Source organism: Xiphophorus couchianus, chromosome 21 (genome assembly GCF_001444195.1).
Source record: "Xiphophorus couchianus chromosome 21, X_couchianus-1.0, whole genome shotgun sequence".
NCBI classification, from domain to species: Eukaryota; Metazoa; Chordata; class Actinopteri; order Cyprinodontiformes; family Poeciliidae; genus Xiphophorus; species Xiphophorus couchianus.
This window is the reverse complement of record NC_040248.1, coordinates 6,423,436-6,447,153: the sequence shown is the minus strand read 5'-3', so window position 1 is coordinate 6,447,153 and position 23,718 is coordinate 6,423,436. Positions and strand designations below refer to the sequence as shown.

The following is a 23,718-nucleotide window of genomic DNA, read 5'->3' as shown; positions in this document are numbered from 1 at the left end:
ATTTGGTGTGAAAAGTCAGAGAAGCAATCCAAGCTGCCTTATACTTTGATGGTTAGACGATGTTTCTATTCAAACTTGTCACAGACCAGTTAACTTTACCAGTTATTATATAATTAATTAAAAATATAGATTAAAAGCTCATTGAATATGCATGGAGCAAATTATTTCGAGCAGCAGAAATATTAACTTCGACCAAAAGTACAGGTGTGCTAGACGGACATTTTTTAAATTAGAGTAACCTAAAGCTGACACCTTGGAAAGATTAGCCAACTTCATAATCACACACTTTAAAATTAATGTATTGTGATTTATTCATTATTCTTAGCATATTGATGCATTATTAACAGTTTGTACTCAGACAATTGGCCAGTTATCAAGTCTATATAACCATATTACAATATAATCAGAAAGTGAAGCTATTTCAGTTATCACATTCAACAAGTCAAACTCAAATATTAAATAGATTATTTCCCTTAAAGTGATATGAAGCATTTGTTTTTATCATTTTTGTAGATTGACGTTCAGCTAATAAAAACAAAAAACCACAAAAAAAAACAAAATGCAGTTTCTTCCAAAAATCTGAATATGGTAGTAGAACACCACAGAAATATCAAATTGTACCATTTCACATACACTATACTTTTGCCCCTGCTACTCATGCTCCTTTTTGTACGATACATTCTCCTTCGAACAAACTTTCCGTTATTATGCCTGGATACATCACTCTGAATAATGTGTAGGTCATAACTTCACAGTCATGCAAAGTTTTGACATTAATATCCTTTTTATTGGTCTTATTGATGAGCAATTACATCATAATCTTTTTATTATTAAGTTCACATTTCATTCATTTAGACAGAACAGTAAAAAATGGTTGGAAAAAAAGGCCAAATAGTCCTGCGAAGAAACATGGAGGAAAGAAAAGAATCATAACCTGCAGACAATACTGGAAAAGGTAACAATAATGTTGATTGAGATTACTACCTCCAGGTCAAAACTGACACTGTGCACTGCTATAAAAGTCCAGATACGTGGTCTGGTCCTGTAATAGTATCCTTCTGTTTCTTGTAAATCGCCAAACTTCCACCAAGCATCCAACACTGAAATCTGTTCTTAAACCCAACTGTTCACACACCCACTGACAACTGATAAATTGTGTCTGCATGCAGCACAGCATTGTCCTCTCCCACACTTCTTTTAGTACAAAATAGAGAACATAAGCCCTTTTTTTTGCTCCTCATTACACCTGACTCATGTGAATTATACTGACAGCTATTGGCTCAGAAAGCGAAGCAGAGAAACATTTTCCAGGCAAAAGCATAATCAGCAAAAATCAGTGCCATTCAATTTCAGTAAGACATTCATTATGGTATAAATGAGCCTTTCTGTTCCAACTGGGCTCGTTTAATGTGCATGAAGAAAGCAATTTTAGGTCAAAGAATTGATATCCATCTGATAATGTGGAGGAAAAGCTATTTAATAAACTCTTACATTATCACAAACAACTGTGATGGCTCAGGGTATTTTTTGCTGTGTTAGACTAGACGTCAGTGCGGGGCCTAAAGCTGACGCCTACAGGCAGTCTCTAACTTGGCCGCAGTGAAATCATCAACACCAGGCGTTGTTAAAATAACCTTGAAAAAAAAAAAAAAAAAACAGACATTCTAACAGAGCAAGGCTTTTTCCAGCCTAGCATGGGAATACAGCTCTCTGGAAAATTAATTGCCCCTCATAGATTCTGATTGGAGCACACCTTAATGTTTCAGATCATCAAACCAGCTTCAATATCAGATAGTTACCACTCCCTTTTAAATCACGACATCATCATGAATATTGACTTATTTTGGATCATAGGTCAAAAAGAACCTGTATAGAAGTACAAAGGAAAATGTCGAACCCTCGAGCCTAGTCAAAGTTCTAACTTAAATTCATTTGACATACTGTGGGATGGCTGGAACAGGATTTAGGATTTACAAACGATACAGTAAAAAACTAAAGAAAAAAGAGAATGGCAAAATTCCTCCACAGTGGATGTAAAAGACTCAACAAACCGGGTTGGCACAACCCTTTATTAAATTTTGGGGCAGTTACTTATTCACATGGGGATAGTTTGGTTTCTTTTCCTTGTAAATCTAAATCATTTGATGGCTGTTGTACTGTATAATGAATTGAAGCATTTTAGTGTGCCAAACAGCAAGAACAGCAGAAATCTGTTACTAGAAAATACTTTTTTTTAGAGCATGGTAACAGCCTGGTATGTTCGATATTCCACATCATCTGGCACAATGGAAATATACGACAGAAAGTGCTGTTTTACAACAATTTTTTTTACTCAAGAGAAAAGTTTCCAATAAAAGTCTCAATTCTTACATGAGATGTGTTTTACAGGCTTTTACAGAATGAAGTGATCATGAAAATTGAAAATTAGAGTTCTCCATTTTGGTCATAAAGCAGAATTAACAGGCTTTGGCCCTAGATGTGAACAATATAAAGGTAAAAAAATAAATAAAAAACCTTGGGGAAGTTATCACCAGGCCAGCTGGGGAAGGACACCTAGATTATATCATCACCTCTTAGTTTTGACAGGTTATATTACTGGTAGTTTAACACACCAAGGTCAAATTGTATGACTGTATGGAAGAGTACTAAGGGAACGTCAGAATTTTTTTTATTATGGGTTTATCACTTCATGTAAGGAGATTTAAATTAGAATTTCATAAAGAACTGCACAGAGCACAGCTTTAACTTGGAACTTTTTAGCTGTTTTGGTGTCCTCTGTAACAAAAATAAATATTGTTATGATGCCAGCAGGGTAAAATGGATGAAAAGAAAAGGAAAAAAAGAAAATCACAGATGAGCATCCAGATATCTGAACTGATTCTTTCTGCTTCACCAGGCTGTCAGCCTGTCAATGCCCCCTTTAATGTTTGTCCATCTTCATTGATGTGATGGCACAGAGCTTCAAATTTTTCATCCATTCACCACAGTTGTATAGAAAAAAACTCTTTCTAATAATTTCCTTTTCTCTGGTGGACAACTGTCATGTGTCAGTAAGTAAAATAAATGCGGCGTGCCTATCATGAAGCAGAGGCAGGAATTCTTCAGGCCCTTAGATAAACAGAAAGTACGACACTTGCAGTTTGAGCCTGCATTCTTCACAATTTAGCCAAGCAACAAAGACAGAGTCCAGCCTAGTAACAGCTCTCTCGGGTCAATACCACAGAAACAGCAACACCACCATTCCTCCAAAACCTCTCTGTGAGCTTAAGAGGCCCCAAGGCCCATTGATGCATCAAAAGCTCCGGGCCGGGGGCCTGTGGGCACACCGGCCCAAAACCATCCCAACATATACCCCACCAGAGGAATATTACATGTTAGCAACATTACTTTCGCACGTAAGGTTGGTTTGATATTTTTTAGAATTTTTTTTCCTTAAAATATTAACATGTAGATATAAGTTTGATAATGTAAAACATCTGTTAAATTAACACCACCACTTCTGCGTTTACACTTCCTAGTCCTTTCGGTTTAACTACATGCATGACAACTGTACATTAATGCCGCACTTTTTGTTGAACAATTCAATTTGCAGACTGAAATCTTTGCAGAAATAAATTTTGCAGAGCTCTTTCACTGGATTGGATTAAGCCTTAAATGTCCACCTGAAATGTTCATTAATAATGAATAGTGACAAAAACTTTGCATATTTACAACAAAGGATCTTAATCAACATTCTCTTCCAATTCCATCTTTAAATAATGAAGAAGATTTCATCCTTCATCCGCGCTTTTATGAATTAGACAGGAAGTATGACAGCTGGATAAAGTTGGAGTAGTAAATTCAAGAGCTGTGGCCTTGGGTTGACATTACATTCCCCATGCTTGTAATGAGCCCTCTAACTGCTCTTTTGGCCCTTTGCGGTGCAGCAGGAGAGGGCCTGGCCTCATGACTGTCACACCTCCAACTGTCCTCGAGCTCTCTTGGCTTTTATTTGACACCTCTCCAGTGATTAAGACAAAAGCCTTCAGAGATCCTTGGGCCGAAAGGTCTCAGTGTTTCTGGATGGGTTCTGTCTCTGATTACTTTAATTAAATTCATGATTTTCTCTAAATTGAACTCATTCATCAGTGGGGCAAAGCTGTGACCATTAATGATTTAAAGGCATCTATAAAGGAAATATTGAGGACAGGAGGTGCTTGGCCCTTCCCTCTTCTTTATCGCATTGGTGATTGCTCTGGGCAGATATTTACAAAGAGAGGTGATGCATTATTCTCCTGTTGGCTGCACAACTTGCACTGAAGACTTTCACAGGAGGTGGCAGAGTAAATAAAGTGACTCAGGTCACCCCGTTTTTCAGCACTTGAGGGTGTAAACGTGCCCTCCTCTGTAGTTCGCACACCGACTTCCTGTCTTATCTCGGGTTGGACACGAGACTTGGAGCCCTTGTACTCTAATCCTCTGGTTCTTTAAGCCTGAGCTCTGTACCTCCCGTTGACAGTCAGCTGTGTAATCCTTTAGAGATCTCTGCGCCTGTGCTGTAAGCAAAGCGCTGCTTCCTTTGGAAGGCTTCCTGGTGTCACTGTATGCCTGGTTAAATACTCATTTTGACTTTGAAGGTTCTAAAAATGCCTCAGCTCCTTTGTTACCACTGACTTATACCTGGATGCTGCTGTCTGTGTGAGGCGCTGAGGCAAAGATGGCTTTAACTCCGTTCATGCACTTCATGTGAAAGAGGTCATGGTAAAGCGATTCAGTCACAGCTATCAACACAACTCCATTCTGCTATTCAGCTATTAATAAAGAAGAATATTTTTGTTAATTTTCTACATGATGTGCGCTGTTAATTGCAATGACAAAAAAGTCGGTAAGCATCAAAAAATTGTTTCCACAACATAGAATGCAATAAGATATCAATAATTCATCAGAAGTCATGAGTTCTTCCTTATTCTTTAATGTAAATAATTTATTTACCAATATGAGCATGCCAAAGACAGAAATACCATAATGAGCAACAACAGTGTTGCAATAATTCAAGTCTCATTACTTTTGGACGTGAGGTAAAGCAAACAGATCTTCTGAAAACTAAGACATTAATTATAGGAGCAGAAATTCTCAACGCATAAACTGAAATCTCTTACAATTTCCTCTGTTCACAAGCTGGTGTTTCTTACAGTTACTGGCTGCATTTAACAGTTTGAAAACATTTCAGTGGTAGCGGTATTCTTCAAAAGTACAAATAATAAACAAACTCAAACTCAAATCTTCCATCGCCATCCAAGTTAAATTTGAAACCTGTCCAAGTGTTGGTTTTATTTTAGATTGCGAGTTCATTACTTCACATTTAATTTCCAAAGTGTTTCCTGCTCATGTTAAGAGGATCAATCAATACATTCAGTCATCTGTGAATTTGTTTACATTTGACTTAAGTTTTACACTCACCATCTGAATGCAACCCACAGTTTTAGACAGGTAAAAATGTTTTTTTTTCTTCTTCTTCTTTTGAGCAACATTTTTAAAGAGTGAGATGTCAGTTTGTAAGCAAACTGAAAAAGTTGGCCTCTCACCTTTTACTTTTTACCAAAATCTCAAGCTGTCACTTCCTCTCAAGGCTTCGCTCAGTGGGCAGAGCTCACTCACCCACATTCCTTCCAATAACCACTTAACCACAAGCACTTACATCTCTGATGGAGTTTCACCAATGTCATCCAGCTAAAATGTGCCTCTTACTATTTTCTTGGAAAAAATCTTAAATATAAGAACTTTTTTTCTTTTTTGCAGTTTGTAGGCTGTGAATTATTATCCTATGGTTTCAGAGAATTTGGAGTGAAAACAATTAAGAATCCATCCATCCATCTTCTTCCGCTTATCCGAGGTCGGGTCGCGGGGGTAGCAGCTTCAGGAGGGAGGCCCAGACTTCCCTCTCCCCGGCCACTTCTTCCAGCTCTTCCGGGGGAATCCCGAGGCGTTCCCAGGCCAGCCGAGAGACATAGTCCCTCCAGCGTGTCCTGGGTCTTCCCCTGGGCCTCCTCCCTGTGGGACGTGCCCGGAACACCTCACCAGGGAGGCGTCCAGGAGGCATCCTGACCAGATGTCCGAGCCACCTCAACTGGCTCCTCTCGATGTGAAGGAGCAGCGGCTCTACTCTGAGTCCCTCCCAGATGACTGAGCTTCTCACCCTCTCTCTAAGGGAGAGCCCAGCCACCCTACGGAGAAAACCCATTTCGGCCGCTTGTATCCGCGATCTCGTTCTTTCGGTCATGACCCAAAGCTCATGACCATAGATGAGGGTGGGAACGTAGATCGACCGGTAAATCGAGAGCTTCGCCTTTTGGCTCAGCTCTCTCTTCACCACGACGGACCGGTACAGCGCCCGCTTGACAGCAGACGCTGCGCCAAACCGCCTGTCGATCTCCCGCTCCCTTCTTCCCTCATTCGTGAACAAGATCCCGAGATACTTGAACTCCTCCACCTGGGGCAGGACACCCCCCTTGACCCGGAGAAGGCACTCTACCCTTTTCCGGCTCAAGACCATGGCCTCGGATTTGGAGGCACTGATCCCCATCCCGGCCGCTTCACACTCGGCTGCGAACCGCTCCAGTGAGAGCTGCAGATCATGACCTGATGAGGCCAGTAGGACCACATCGTCTGCAAAAAGCAGAGACGAGATCCTAAGGCCACCAAATCGGATCCCCTCAACACCTTGGCTGCGCCTAGAAATTCTGTCCATGAAAGTGATGAACAGAATCGGTGACAAAGGGCAGCCCTGACGGAGTCCAACTCTCACCGGAAACGAGCCCGACTTACTGCCGGCAATGCGGACCAAACTCTGACACCGGTCATACAGGGACCTGACAGCCCGTATCAAAGGGCCCGGTACCCCATACTCCCGGAGAACCCCCCACAGGGCTCCCCGAGGGACACGGTCGAACTCCAAGTCCACAAAACACATGTAGACTGGTTGGGCGAACTCCCATGCACCCTCCAGGACCCTGCCGAGGGTGTAGAGCTGGTCCAGTGTTCCACGACCAGGACGAAAACCACACTGCTCTTCCTGGATCCGAGGTTCGACTATCCGACGGACCCTCCTCTCCAGGACCCCTGAATAGACCTTGCCAGGGAGGCTTAAGAGTGTGACCCCTCTATAATTGGAGCACACCCTCCGGTCCCCCTTTTTGAACAGGGGGACCACCACCCCAGTCTGCCAATCCAAGGGAACTGCCCCGGATGTCCATGCGATATTGCAGAGTCGCGTCAGCCAACACAACCCTACAACATCCAGAGCCTTAAGGAACTCCGGGCGGATCTCATCCACCCCCGGGGCCTTGCCACCGAGGAGCTTCTCAACCACCTCGGCGACCTCGTCCCCAGAGATTGGAGAGCCCAACCCAGAGTCCCCCGGCTCAGCTTCTTCAATAGAAGGCATGTTGGTGGGATTGAGGAGGTCTTCGAAGTATTCTGCCCACCGGCCCACAATGTCCCAAGTAGAGGTCAGCAGGACACCATCCCCACTATAAACAGTGTTGGTGCCGCACTGCTTCCCCCCCCTGAGACGCCGGATGGTGGACCAGAATTGCTTCGAAGCCGTACGGAAGTCTTTCTCCATGGCCTCTCCAAACTCCTCCCACGCCCGAGTTTTTGCCTCAGCAACCACCTGAGCCGCACGCCGCTTCGCCTGCCGGTACCCATCAGCTGCTTCCGGAGTCCCACAGGCCAAAAAGTCCCGGTAGGACTCTTTCTTCAGCCTGACGGCATCTCTCACCGAAGGTGTCCACCAACGGGTACGAGGGTTGCCGCCACGACAGGCACCGACAACCTTGCGGCCACAGCTCCGACCAGCCGCCTCGACAATGGAGGCACGGAACACAGTCCACTGAGACTCCATGTCCCATGGAGTGCAATGAAATACATGCAATGAAATACAAAAAATCATGTTTGCACTCTATGCTTTTTTATCTCTTTGCACAGGTTAAGTTGATTTTATTTACAGCATTCACACTGTCCAAGTTTCTGTCAAGGTTAAGACGTGCAAGTCTTTGTGTTTATCGTACTTCTCAGAAAACTGGATGATTTCCAACTTCCAATCAGAATACAAATGATAAAACTCATCCTTAAAAAAGAAAACCTTCTTTCAAAGAGTTGATCTTGTCAACAAATGCTTTGTGTGAAAAGTGGGTCATCCAAGATGAAAAGGTTCTGGCAACTCTCTGTGCCCCAGTCTGCCCCTTGTGTCAATTCACTGGCTCCACTCACTGCTGTCTGATGCTGGAGAAATAAATAAAGGTACAGTCTTTATGATAGTAAAGATATTTTTTTTCTGCCTAAAATCAATTTATTTTGTGTTGAATAACGAGTTTAGGCAATGGAATTTATAGTGTTCACATTTTTAGTGTACAAAGATTTCAAATACCCTTTTATACTTTCCAACTAAGAACTACACTACATTAATCTAGACATTTGTTTAAAATAATAATAATTAAAAAATCCTGATTCCCTTTTCTGAAGACCACAAGTATCAGGAATCTGACTTTGTTTGCTGATTTGTAATTGTAATTAAATACTTATTTTAAATAAATAATTGCAAATAAAGAGTTTTTTTCACAACTCTAATCCCTAGATTTTTGCTTATATCTCACTTGTGATTAGACCACAAGTCCCAGCATCCCTCAGATCACCCCAGGAATCCCCCAGGAGAATCTGGCGGAAGTTGGGGATGTTGGAATGTTTTTGCGTACCTTGTCATGGTGAAGAGGGAAGTGAATGGATGGATAGAAATGTGTTCATTAGAATTTGACATTTTCAGCAGGCAGGTACTCGAAAGCTTCAGCTAATATGAACACCAATTTGTGGAGGGAAAAAAATGCCCAGGGGTCTCGGGATGGATTTAGACCTTAAGTTAGTTTTCAAACACGTCACTCATCAACATTTCAAAGCCCAGAGGTGTGTGCTGGCATATTTAAAGCAATAAATATGTAAATTGCTACTCATCGGGCTTCACATCACTATACAATGGATTGGCTCCTACTTTAAAAAAACACAAAGAACTAAAAATTTGTTTGCTTCCGTGTCTTAATGTTTAAAGCTTTGTAAATATATTTCAATCATTACTTTGCATAGCTCTATACTGCATTGATTTTTGTGGTTAGTTATTTAGGTTAGAAGTGACGAAACATAAAGTCAGTTTAGCAAGTGATTCTCTATCCCTTTGATAGCCTCTTCCCTTAAAAATGAACTTAAAAATTCAAATTAGCTTTGCCAAACTGGTTACAATATGTTCCGATTAAAAAGACAACACAAGGTGACTATGTTGTGTTCTTCCACCACCTGCTCAACTAAAGGGCCTTGGGATGTTTTTGTTACTCATTTACATGTCTTCACAATTTCAACAAGATAGTAGGGACTAATTCAGAACTGCAGAAGAATTGTTGACCATGAATTAATTCAGTAGGAGCTCCTTCAGGATTGGTTTCAGTGCAATACTAAATGCAGCTGTGATGAGCATAGTGTGATGTCATGGGACAGTCTAGGACTTGGATGGCATTCGTAAATTTAAGCTCTTTCATGCTTAGTGATGTCGTCCTGAGATGGTGATCTGTTTAAGGTGTACATCACTCTGAATATGTAAACAGCTCAATACGCCTGGAGGAGACTCGCATAATGCCAAGAGACATTTCCCTTTGTATAAATAATGTTTTAACCATTTGTTTTGGTCTATTTAACAAACCTCCAAGTACACAAGGCAGATTTTGTTATGCAAATGGGTATTGTGATAAACATAATAGTATTAGGAGATACAAAAATAAGGAAAATACACTTAATATTCCAAGATTTTAATCTTTGCAATTTTGATTATAAAATACAAAACTGCTGACAAGAAAACAAAATCAACAATGAAACACTTTACATGTCCTTGATCACATTTGTGTGCATTCCTTGCAGTCAGACAGTCAATATTTGGGAGGTTTTTGGCCAACCATCTCCAAAAACACCTTCTTTCTTATGGACTAAGCTTTAATATAACATACTGCCTGGGATTGTGCAACTCTGCAAAGATGTTACCATCCTGCTACACTTCATTGTACAATAATGCAACTGTCTACCATACAGCTAGTCAAGCTAGCACAGGCATTTTACCTGCCTTTCCTAAAAAATTTACAGAATATTGGGTGAAGCTTTCACTGGGAAAAATAGGCTGCTATCCATTCTTTTTAGGAAAAATACAATAGCAACCCCAGATAATAAGAAGTCTATCGAGCTAGATAATAAGATTAAGTTGTAGTTTAGCTGTAGTTTCTCAAAGAATTCTCCAGTGGATTTTATCACAGAATAAATTCGGCTACATGGCAAAAAATAACTTATGTGACAGGTCAAAAATCAAATCAAATATAAAACGTAGTATTATTGTACAACATACATTTTTCACTGCTTGTGTTATCAAAATTCAATTTACTTTCAGAACAACCCGTCATAACTCTGAAAAATTACACAGTTCACACCAACTGCCAAACAAAAAAGAGCAAAAATGTTTTAAGCATGTTTGGCAATGTGCAATAATCCCTTGTAGCTACCTTATATTGACAGCTATCTGATTATTTTCTCATGCTAACAGCTTAGAAAATTTTGCTGTTTCAGAAAAACAAACAACACAATAAAGTAGGATAATATGTTGAAGTGAGAAGATTCTCTGCGGCTGTTACATTGCTTTAAGCAGTGTTGTGAAACCATTTTCATAAGTTATGATGTTGTCTTATCTTAAAAACGGAGTCAGCTATAACCTTTCACAGACGTAGTTCAAATCAAGAATAAACTTTTTTGGAGTCCTTCAATATTCCATTAGGTGGCCTTTTCATTATGTGCTTACCTTAATGTACTTCAGATGTCACATGCGTATGACTCTTATCATTTTTCACATAAGTTTCACTCTTATCAATAACAGTAAACCTTGAACTGAAGAATGCCTCACTTCCTATTTGTTAACATATTTGCAGGTATAATATCTGACTATGAGAAACGCAAATTAGTAAAAGTTTAACCTTGACCTTGATTTACACAGAGCTCATGAACAAGCAACATTTCATGTAAGTCAAATTTGATGAGCACAATTTTCAGCCTTGCAAAGTGTTGGACTCATATTAACACAGGACACGTCCCAACCCACCTGATGACCTAGAGGCAGAACTAGGAAGACGGATTCAGCGAGGTGGAAAATTATCAAACAGAGACGTTAGAGCGAGGACAAGTCAAAGAGAAAGTGATCCGAGAGTTGAAAGAGAAACTCATCCGATCATGTTTACAATAAAAAAGGGAGGCTTACCTAAAGGTGACATCTCTGGCACCCCTGCCAGGTACGGCCCGTCCAGGAACTTTGGTTCATTGTCATTGATGTCCTGCACCTTGACCACAAACTCAGACCTTGGCTCGACAGGTAAGTTGGTTATCCGGTCAATGGCTTGAGCTTGGAGGGTGTAGTAAGCCTGGGCCTCCCGATCGAGGCGTTTTGTGGCATGGATGTCTCCAGTGTTCTCGTCGATAGTGAAGATAGAGGTGGCCCCCTCACCAGACAACACATACTTCACCTTGCCGTCTCCTTTATCCACATCAGAGTGCAGCTGTTAAAAGATAAGAACGAGGAACTGTCATATAAGATACTTAATGATCTATTGGAGCAAAATTTCTTTAATATTTTAGTCGAAATGCTTGGCTTAATAAAGGATGACTTCAGGGCTTCTGTCCCACAGGATTCTCACTAAAGCAATGATTAAATTATGATTATACCAGTGAGAGTGATACCTCACATAACCTATTCAGAGATAACAAGCCAAGTTCATTGATTTAACTGCATTAGAGTTTAAAGTATGTCGTGTTTCGGCACATTTTATGATTTTCCTATACATTAGCACATTTGTGTATCAAATGCAATTATGAAGTCAAGCCTAATGAAGTATTTAATATTCAAACAATATTGATATTGTTTGAATTTTTAAGCTAATGTCTTATCTGTAGACATTTGTAAATGTCTACAGATAAGAAAATACCGGGTGTTTGTAGAACACATTCAAATCAGATCAGGAGAATAATTATGCATTAATCATTTTATTAAAAAAACACATTTGTTCTCAACAACTAAATGCTGACACTCTATGTAACATAAATATAATATATGCAATGGTCATTACTAAAGACAAAAATCTTCATAAAGTCAAACAAAATCACATGATAGACATCAAAACCTATTGTAATTAATTAAACAGAAGTAATGCACATTGCTTTGCACTTTCTTTTACTTTAAAACAAGACATAAAATATTAATATAGAGATAAAGATTTCCTCTGCAAATATCTGTATAAATAATCTCTGAAAAGCCTAGGTCTTTTGGGCTTATGCAACCTGGCCCAAAGTTAATATTTTTAGGGAAATTCTGAACTTACAGTTAATGAAGCCCAGTATCAGTGCACCACATAGACATGCAGCTCATCATTGGACGATAGTTTCTCCATAAATCCTAATAAACTAAGATGAAGTTAGAGATTTGGAGTGATTTGCCGTGACATACTTTGAAAAAGTCTGCATACCATCATGTTCAAAGTACCTTACAGGGATTTTACACGGTAGATTAACACTAACAATCAGAATTAGAATCAGCTTTATTGGCCAGGATTGCATTCGCAAACATTGAATTTAGCCTTGGTTTCCAAGTGTTAACAGCATACAGACAAAAAGAATCAATATATAAACTTTAGAGGAAATAAACATAGGGAAAAGGTATGATTTGTGCATGTATTTGTAACTATTTTTATTAATGTTTATTTATGTTTATTTCCATGAAATAAGTGGAAAGTTACAAATGACATTTTCTTTTGGAAATCTGTAAATGTGCTGTTCTGATATCCTGTACCCTTATGAAGGATTTCTTTCCTGATATTCTTGCAGGTTTTTTTTACCATTTTGTTTATTTCAACAGTCCATAACGTGACACATTTTATGCTTGACATGTTACGTCCAGATGTTTCTCTACTTCCTTCAGTATTTTCTTTTGTCTTGCCTTTGGATATCCTCTTCTTGCAGGTTGTGTTGTACAGCAAAGGCTGAGACAGCTACTTCAGGTTGAACTGGATCACCCTGAAGCTCTTCACATTCACAGAAACGCCACTAACCTTCACGGATTTTCTTCTGTCGCACGTCCGTTTTGAACTGCCTCCATGAAATCTTTTCAAAGTTTCAAGATTGTGGAACTTCTTGATAACATTTCAAACTTTTCAGACACCATTTCGAGGTCTTTGGCAGTGCAGCCTTGTGTATTCTATTCTGTGATAATGTTTTTTTGGGGTTTTTTTTCAACCACTCTGGAAAACTGGCAACTGCCCACTAAACATAATCCCCTGAAAATGAGCGCAGGTTTGATTTGTTTGTCTTTAAGTTTGTTAAAGGAATCTAATTTTTTTTCTTCTTTTTATAAATGAAGAGGACAACAAGAGATCTATACTTCCTTATATAAAAACTTTGACAAGTTTTTTTTTATATTCTAAGAAAAAAAAAGGTTAATCTGCATTATTTTCTGAAGTCCATTTACAGCTGCAGCAGCAGAGTGGCTGTAAGTGTGAAACAAACAAGAAGCAAGTTATGGACATCACAAAGATTTGTTTCTGGCTAGAAAAAATGAATCAGAACTGTTTTGCCTTAACATATCTAACAATGCATGTGGGTGCAGAAGGACTACCTTGTTACACCATCCATTAGAAGACTGGCACAAGTTTTCTGTTAAAAAAAAATTATTGCAACGTCTATATAATGATGTCACAAGTACAAAAGCTAAATATCCTTATTTGTAGAGATGGCACTGTAATGATACTCAAAGCAAAACGCTGCACTCCACACCCTTGATCCGAAAGCACATGTGCTACTCAAAATGAGAGCTCATCAACAAACAACTCACATCCTTTAAAGACTTGTCAGAGCTCGATTTTCCACGAAATCTTCTTGACTTGCATACTTCTGGAACTACGTAATGTGTTTTTAATACACTAGCTTACATTGGAAGATGGGAAATGGAGGTGAAGCACCTTAAGAGCCCAAAATATTATTCTTACGAAAGTAATGCCGTTTTCAAACTTTACTACAAGCATCATGTCTGTTCTGCAGGGAATTGCATAATGGCTACCAAAGAAAATAATCCAACCATTTAAACAACTAATGTCAGGACCTAAGACGTGTTGCACAGATGCACAGAATGGCCAAAAAGTAGAAAAATACTTCTAAATATAAATACTACTGTGAATGCTAGGCTTCAGTGGTAAGAATTTAGTGTTTACTTTCTTTCTTTTTTTAAATAAACTTCATTAGGAATTTTATTAATGTATAAGTTTGTATTAAAACAGACTATATTAGAAACCACACTTAAAATGTGAAGACATATCACTAAAACTGTTTAATATGTATAAAAAATACATTGGAATAATTTGTTGGTGTCTACCGCCCAGGTGATCAACATATACCACAATGCAAGGTTCACTTTGCCTCAGGGAAGGTCAGTGTTCATGATTCTACAATAAGAAAGAGACAGCAAAAAATTGCATCCACTGGAGAGTCCCAAGACAAAAATCACTGCTGACAAAAAAGAACATAAAGGCTTTTCTCACATTTTCCAAAAAAAAAAGAAAAAATAACTCAGGATAGCCAAGATGTTTGGGAAAATGTTCTATGCAGCCGAAGAGACAAAACAACAATTTTTTTAGAAGATGTGCATCCTGTTACCTTTGGCATAAAATGACCACAGCATGTCAGAAAGAGACCATCAGCTTCCATACCAACAATCAAATGTGGAAGTAGCAGTGTGATGGGCTGTTGATTAATTAATATAACCATTAATTCTGCAATATCCAGGCATCATATAAGGCCAGGTTAGTTGGGACCATTATTAACTATTTCTAAATCAAATTCTAATCTGCAGTCTGCATTTTGTATTTACTCTGGATATGTTTCTCTAGTCTCAAAATCAGGTTGATGATATGAGACTTCGAAGTGTGACAAAAGCAAAAACAGAAAAGGAGGAAATATTTTTTCAGTTCTCTCTGTATTAAATTTAACAACTATATTGGAATTCATACATAACACTACTTGTGATAATAATTTTCATTTTGCTGCACCATGTTTATTCTGAATGCTGTGAAGTTAATAAAAAAAAATTGTTCTCCTGACAGATGAAATCCTAAAGCATGTCAGGTGGTTAAAGTTGACATGGGCTCCAGTTTTCAAATCATGACTATGACAAAATAATCCTGGAAAAACTCTGAAGAAAGAGATTGAAATCATGATGACACAAACAAACTTTGAATAATCATAGTTGAAGTCAGGATGTTTGATGAATCTTTTTTTTTTTTACACATGAAGTGAAGGCAGCGTTTGGAGTTCGAAAATGAGGAGGCAGATTTTCTTTAGCTGTCAGATCACTGCGGAGTATCAATGTCTCTTTCTATGAAAACAAACTGAAAAATGACCATCCAGACAATCCACAGCACACATTTCGGAGGCATGTTTTTACTGATTCTTTTGACATTTTGTTTTAAACTTTGATCAAATAAAGTTTCCATTTAAGCTTTCTAAACATATTATGTTGGTCTAAGTTCCAGGGCTATAATTCTCCTTTTCTACACAAATTTCTACACAAACAGGCTGCAAATAAAAGTCTCCAGGAATCAGTAAATGGAAATGTAGAACAATGTCACTTAAACTGGGCAATAACTATCCACTGTATACAAAACCTGATTCATGTTACAATTGAGAGCAAAACAACATAATTAAAATTTACCAAATGACCTGTGTTTCACAAGTCTCCTATTTATAATGTTTTTCATTCAAGTAAAATTGCCTGCAACAAAAGCTGCAGATTTCCAGTCCAGCCCACACTGAACATATTAATGTCCCAGTCGAGGCTCTATTGTTAAGATTCACAAACACTTCTCTTCAACTGTACCTTGAGATTTAGTGCCTGAAAAGAACAGAATAGGTAATAATTCCCTGCCCTTGCAAATAAATTGCCTTATTTTATCCAAAGTTCTTACCTTGGCTCAAATACATACATGCAGTTCTAAAATCTAACAAAACTTTATCTTATGATCAATCTCAAGAAAATGGACGCCCATAGCAAACGTCAAAATGGAGCGAGAGATATAGGAAAAAAGGTCATCTAATTCAGCATCTAAGCATGACAAAAGAGACAAAACTAAAGTGTGCAGAGTTGAATGAGTGGGCAATATTATAAAAATGAAATCCCTCAGCATACAAGCTCATACAATGAATGAGAAAGATTCTCTAATAACAAATTTATCACAGATACAAAGAATAGATATGTAATCTGAATTGGTTTGACTAAATGTCAAGTCCATATTTGACACAGACCATCATAACATATTGATTGATGGTACAACAGTTTATGTTATCATGAGTAAATATTCCTTTTCGTCACAGAGCTCCAGAGCTTCCAATAAATACTGGAAAGCTGTGGCTCTGAGTCAGCCTGCCACCTCATCGAACTCTTAAACAAAGTTCGATCCGAGTGCAAGAACTCTTCACTTTTTCAATCTCCAACTTGCTCAGGATCTTTTAATGAAAGAAGACAGGACAAGGCCTGTCCGCCTTCCTCTTCAGTTGCCTTGTGGTTTGGCAAGGCTTACTTTTTCTCGCTGTAATTGAGCTGGAGCTAAGGAGGACAAAAAAGCTATTGTTTTACTCCATTCAGCAAAAAATTGTTCTTGAAAATCTATTGAAGGCGTTCAATACCGCTCCTCTTCTAGAATCATAGCATGCACAAAATGTCTGCTGCAGTTTTCAATTAGTCACTCACTTCGGTCGTTGTTTTCTGTGTAGAGCAACATCGGAAAACGCCTATAGGATAACATTTTATTTCTATTACCATGTACTCATGCAATGACATTGGCGAAAGTCTTCTTTCAATTTATCTGTAAATGTCAACATCTCATTATGGGATAAATAACAGTGTTATTTCAGGTTGCAAGTCGGTGCTCCAGGGGAGGAGAATGATTAGGTCAATATTATTTTGGTGGCACTGACAGACTACATGCTGTACAGAGGATACAACACCAAAGGTCTTTTATTAATGGAATCCATCAGCTCCCTGATAGATGCCGCACTGAGGGGCCACGATGATTGGATTGGCTGTGTCCTCATGCTTTAGCACGTACACATATATACGTGGCCTCTCTTATATGGAGCCCGCCATGTTTATTCACCATCTCCTGCTGTCGGGAGCAAAGCCGAGGTAAATTGTCAGTCTTGGAGAGAGTCAACATTTAATCTGGAGGAAGCCATCCGTGGCAGTTTGTTTCCAGTGAATGCCACAGACAAGAAGGACAAAGCGGGCCAGGTCAGCGGGTCAAACACACCATGTGGTCTTTTCCGTGGACTGTTTGGCTTGCTGTGTCTCCAACTTTCCCCTCGGTGGTAAAAGCCTCACAAAAGGAAAGGCTACTGGCTTCACCTCGCCACATCTTGCTTCTACTAAAAGCTGCATGAGATATGTACAGGCAGGGGGTTCTTATTAAGAATAAGACCTGAATAAATGATTTTATCTCTCTGCTTCATTTGAAAATGCTAGCTTCTCACTTTAAGGTGCTATTTGGAGACTCAATTCTTATTACTTTCACAAAGCTGCTTCACTTGCAAAAAATAAAAAATAAAAAAATAAAATCAAAATAGTAGCTTAGTGATTCTTCCCTTTTTGCTTCCCTGAGGGCGAGCCGTAACACAGCACGGAGCATGGCGCTGCTCTGCGGTGTAGCTCAAAGGCACCCCGGGGAATTGTGAGGAGGGGTGGGATCTAAACACAGAGTCTTCTGAAATCAGTCCTGACACTTATCATCACTTTGTGTGCTGGCAGGTCTCCGGGGACCAGCCTATTAACTTCTGAATTTGCTCGTGTACCGCTCGGCGACGGAAAAGGCAGGTCAGTAAGCATGAAAGAGCCAGTAACAACCCGACGATTCAGACTTTTTAAACAGGAATTTCTGCTTGATGAGATCAAACATTTGAATTGTTGATTTTCACCATCCGGTACATGAAGAAAACAGATGCATGAAGGTGCAAAAGTGTCTCTTTCATAGTGGATGTGCAAAGTACCAAAAGGAAAAAACATATACCTCTGTCAGAAGTTCAAATAAATAAAGATACACAACCAGTGACACAGATGTTTCAAGGTGGCTGAACAAAATTTTTTTTTTAGGAGAAAAAAATGCCCTGCACTCAGCGAAGCCTCCACAACTCAAAATGGACACAATAGCACGAGCATTACTCAGTCTGCAGCAGAGAAACAGCTTCCCCCCCACTACCTAACAGCCATCAATAAAGAACTACTCTCAGATTTTTCACAAAGGAGTTCAAACAGAAACATGCATCAAGAATTCGACAAACATGGTAGGGCAATAATGAGGGGCCCTCCAAACTAATTGGCGCCCGTGTTTAGTGAACACAAACATCAGATATGACCTTTCACACACATTTAACATTTCCAGTGCTCTGAAAGTTTGTGTCACTTCCATGAAACAACATGACAATACCTGAAATAGCATGTTCCCTGTTTCTCAGATCATAAATGAGTTAAATACTAGTTATTAGTTCAATTTCGTTAATGAAACCCAGGCCTGATTAGTGGCTGACGACTTAAATGGTGCCCATTTGACAACATAAAGTAGCCCAAACATCCCAAAACACAATGCATTGTGCTTCTTCTTAAAAAATTGAGAAAACAGAACTATTGTTAGCCTTCCCAGACTTGGAAACTTACCCAAGATTACTCTCTGAAGAAATAATAATAATAATAATAATAATAATAATAATAATAATAATAATAATGACATATTTAATTGCAATTAAAATGGGGTTAAGGTAAAATCTCCTACCAACATTTTTCACCTTTACAACAAAGAGGGCAAAGATGGTTTTAGGCCAAATGTTACAGAATTAGGTTACATGACAATGCCACAATTTGCATGGTAATCAAAAATAGCACCAACTTCGACAGCTAATCGAAAAACAAAAAATGTGGAAGAAGCATGCAGAGAGCTAAATCTTAAAAAAGATACCAGGAAAGACAGATTTACTGTTAGATCATTCTGAGTGTAAATTAAAGACTAAATAATGTGTTAAAAAGCCATTTATTATTTACTACTTTAGTGCTTAACATTATTGCATCCAACTGTACAGCAAGTACAACTAAAATGTATACAAAAATCAAATGAAACCAAGCTTAAGACAGAATAAAAGGGTCACTCCACCACAAAAAAGAGCCACATTTGCAGAAGGAGCAGCTGTCAGTGACATCGGCTCCAGACATGCTTGGTTTTTCATCTATTCACTCGGCCATGTTCTGGTGAGTAGCCATGGAGCTGTGCTTTGGGAGCGAGGCTCAGTGGCTCTTTCATTTCCAACTGGGAGGTGGGGAATTAGTAATCATTATAGGGAGACTGTGGGTTTTCACTAAGCAGAGCACAGTTGCATGGGATTTGTCGCATATTTCCCCTAAAAAGAAAAAATGTGTTTCACTTGCATACTTATGTTTGTAATTTTTTTTAGGATGTAAATTTTTATTTGACACTTTTTGATTCTGCCAGCTTACATATCCTGTAGTTTCAATAAAACAGGAAAAAATATTTCAACTGTCAGGTCGAATCAGTCACATTTGTGTATGCACCAGTTTTTACGACAGCAGACTTATGTGGATGCTGTAATTTCCTGACAGGTATGCCAGAAGAAATTGTGCTTTCTTTTATTTGTTTGTCTCTTGTCATTATCAGAGACAACTGAAGCATCTGTGGAGAGAATTTCTGAGTAATTTTTTGTGCAGGGGGTAAAAGGTGAAGTTGGATATGGAGTGAAGAAGGAAATTGTGTGTTACATTCAGTTTTAGGGAATATTTTAGTTATTCTGTCCTTTAAAGATCTTAGAATCAGGGAAATTGAAACTGACTGGACCATTTCATGAATGTTTTCTGATCTTAGCCATCTCACTCTCCTAAGCAGGTCTGAAATCTGTAGTTTTAACATGACAAAATATAAACAATAAAAGAAATGTGGAAACATTTGCAACTGCCACTTGATCATATTACTGTAACCAATACTGCCATAGCAGAACTTTTATTGGTTTTCTGTTGTGGGACATTTAAACATAAAACAAGTGAAATAAAACAACATTCAACAATCAGAAAAATCAAGTATTAGCAAGCAAAAGATTTAAGATAAGTTTGAGAGCGAGTTCCAAAAAACGTAGTACAACATTCAGTTTATTCTCAAGTAAAAAAAAACATTTTAGACAGATAAAAATTTTGCAAGGGAAGGAAATCCAGCAAGGTCACCCTGACATCAGGTCAGGGAACATTTGGGGAAAAACAGAACAACTGAAGGTGTTCAGCTTCTTTCAAATAAGATGACTGGAGCACTGCACTCTGCTTCCAAACCCATCCTTGTCTGTGCTGTGCAGAGGTAAAATAGCTCTGCAATGCAGCGAGATGAATCCCATGCAAAGTTGACTGCTGCCACACAGATGAAGTTGGAATGTTTTAAATTTGAACTTAGCTCTCGGTAATTACTCTTCGTAATATGAATGAATGAGCTTGTGCATTTGTTTGTTTTATCAATACTGAAGATATTCTAAATGAGATAAGCTGTTCTTGTGAATCAAAATTCTTGCCAATGAACAGCAGTTCCCAATCATGATGCTGCCATTGGCTAGTTTGTCAATTTTGGAAACGTGGGCCAAAAATTTTATTTTAGCAGCATCACACAGGATTGTTCTGGACCAAATTAATGAGGAATACAGGAGATTGCTGAATACCTGAACTCAACCAATGGTTGCTTTTGATTTCTTTGAACCATCTTTCATAATTTTCTGTCTTTTTTTTCTCAGTCTGACTTCATCAATTGCTTTCTTCTTGCCAGTCTAACATCAAACCTCGATTTGTGGTTTGATGAGACATGCTAATAGCTATCCCATTAAAAGAGCTGTAAATCTCTGCAGCTTCTCCAGAGCCTTTGTCCTTTTTTGCCTCACCCATCTTCTGAACAACTCTTTTCAATTTTCCTGTCCCTGCTGGAAGAAAGCAACCCAAACACAGATCAGAATAGGACCAAAAATATGCTTAAAATTATATTTTTCATGGAAAATGTGAAGTTTTAAGGTGCATTTATACTTTTGTAAGGGACAGTAATTCTAGTTCCCTTCCAAAATGTGCAAAATAAGAGCTGTAAATTGTTGATTTGATAAGATCTTTAAGAAAGCTTCGCAAAGAAGAACAAATATTTGCTTTGTTTTCTATCTGAACACGTCGAGACATGAAAGAAGTTCCCACAAGCAATTCTGAGAGGTTTCTTTAATGATTACGACAGCTGTTCTGCCAGATGTGAAAGAGGAAAAAATGCACCTGAAATGTCAGTTGACATAGATCAGTAGATGTGTCTGTACACTGGCAGAAACAGCACTTGAAATATAAACTGAAATAATTGAAGTGTCACTATATTGTCCTCAAAGGAGCTACATACTCTTTACGATTAGGAGAAATTGTGTCTTCTGCTGCAAATTATTGATTAAAACGCTCCAATAGGGTGAGGGTTACAACTAGTTTCAGTGCAAACAGATACAGACATGTGTCACGACTTGACAGCAGACAAAGCAAAGTGCAGACGGTTATTTTTAGAGGATAAATATGAAAATGCTGAAGGCGCCGTTTTCAGCAGGGATGAGACCGCTGCGTCTCCGAGGCGGCAGCTGTACACACGAGAGAATCGGCTTTTGGTGAAAGTCGAGAAAAATGATTTTCAGTATTGTGACTGCCATTCATTTATTTTGTTTCCAACAGAAAGCGACAGCTCATATCTGCACCTGCTGACTGAGTCATAACACCAGGGACATAATGGCTCTGTTGCTGTATGTGGAAATTGAATCGTGATTTTCTCCCACCTTAAAAGGTATGAGACAAGATCCCCCATGCGAAGAAAATCGCATGGAAATCCAATACCTCAATGAGGCATTTTTGGTTCTATGTGTGAATGAAGAAAAAAAATACTAATGTATGTAGGTGCTAAATGTATTTATTTATGCATTCGCCACACTTTTACGAAACACATTACAGTCCTCGTCTGCAAAAGAACCTTCAACCAGGATCTGGCAGGAAATAATATGCTCCTGCTTCAAGACAAAGAAACAAGCAGTTAAAGTCCTAAATAGGTTTTCATAACACTGTCTAGACCTGTTTTTTTTTTTTTTTTTTTTTTTTTTACATAGTCCAGCAGCAGTTCATGGGAAGTTTTTATTTGTAATACTTGCAAGGCATAATAAAAAATTTTTAAAAAGTTTATATGTACATCAAAACAGGATCCAGATGAAAACTCAGATTCTGTGTAGTAGCTTTTTTATTAAAGATGGGCTTGTTACTGGCATTACTGTAAATGATGGTTCTGAAATGTTCAAAACCTTCTAAATTATTCTTTTGCCTGTTGTTTTAACTGACCATAATATGAAATGTGTAATTTAAAAATGATAATATTTTACCAGGAAAATTATACACACTGGCTCTACACAACTTCTTTGAAAAGTAATTCAATGGTGTTGACAGTTCTGAAATAATTTTCAAGTTGATGATTTTCTTAGTAGTTACAACTGACTGCAGCTGATTGCTTCTATGTGTGAAAATAAGAAAAGTACCAATTAGTTTAATGGCTAAAGCGGTGCAAAGCAAAAAGATTAATACGGAAAAATCTAGCAAATATTTGTAGTCTGAAAGATCATACCTGAAAGATCATAAAATATATCTCTGTACCACACACAGAGATATATTATATGTATATATATTTCATTTGTTTTATCTTGTTCAATTGTCTTGCACATAAAATGTGAAATACAAATTAATTTGCATTGCCTTACTGTTCAGGAAGGAAGTTTTACAACAATGCAAAATGAGTAGCTGACTGCTAGAAAGACTTTTCCAAAATAAACTAATTGTTTGCACACATTAAGTGCTTTAAAGGAATAGTTTTTATAAGATTCTTAAATTTAATATATTATCAACTCAAATTGAATTCATGGTTAAGATTTCCATTTGGAAGATGGATGGATTGAGGGACGTAACTTGTATACACTACAATCGGATAAGGTTCTGAAAATCCAAATATTGTTTCATACTTAAATAAAAGTTAATGCTTTTCCACATTTTTCATTAAGTGTATCTTCATTATGCAGTTTCTTATGTTAGCATCAACCCAGGATTTGTGCAAATCTTTTTTCTTACCATGTAGTTATTTCTGGAAAATCATTTTTAGTTTAAACTTGTCCACCTGATTTTTTTTGTTTTGTTTAAAAGATTCAACGATAAAACATTTGGTGACCAAAATCAGACGGTTTTCTTATCAACCTTGTCCCTGTTTTTTTCCTTCAGGCTCTATTGGTCAGCAGCACTTTCCCATAATGATCCTTCCACAAGTCCTGCTGTGTTTAAAATTCCCTCTGACCAGATCATAACACCACTCCTCATGTTCCACAAATGACCCAAATAAGCCATCACCACAACCTCACAGTGATAGTTTTAAGCATACTGAAATCGTTTGGGAAACTAAATCTGGATGAGGCAAAACTGGGGATACTACTGTGCCCTAACACATCTCATTAGACCTCACCAAGAACCTGCAAAGCTAATTCAGTTTCTGGTAGCTCTTTTATGCA

General features: G+C 38.4%; 1 protein-coding gene across 2 annotated transcripts in view; it reads right to left on the bottom strand.

Moving 5' to 3' along the window:
* Positions 1–23,718, bottom strand: part of cdh7a (cadherin 7a) — a 132,240-nt gene that overhangs the window by 67,139 nt on the left and 41,383 nt on the right. For both annotated transcript variants that reach the window (XM_028005619.1, XM_028005617.1), the window contains one exon: positions 11,312–11,606. In XM_028005619.1, the coding sequence (XP_027861420.1) occupies positions 11,312–11,606 (295 nt within the window). The remainder of the gene's footprint in view (positions 1–11,311; positions 11,607–23,718) is intronic.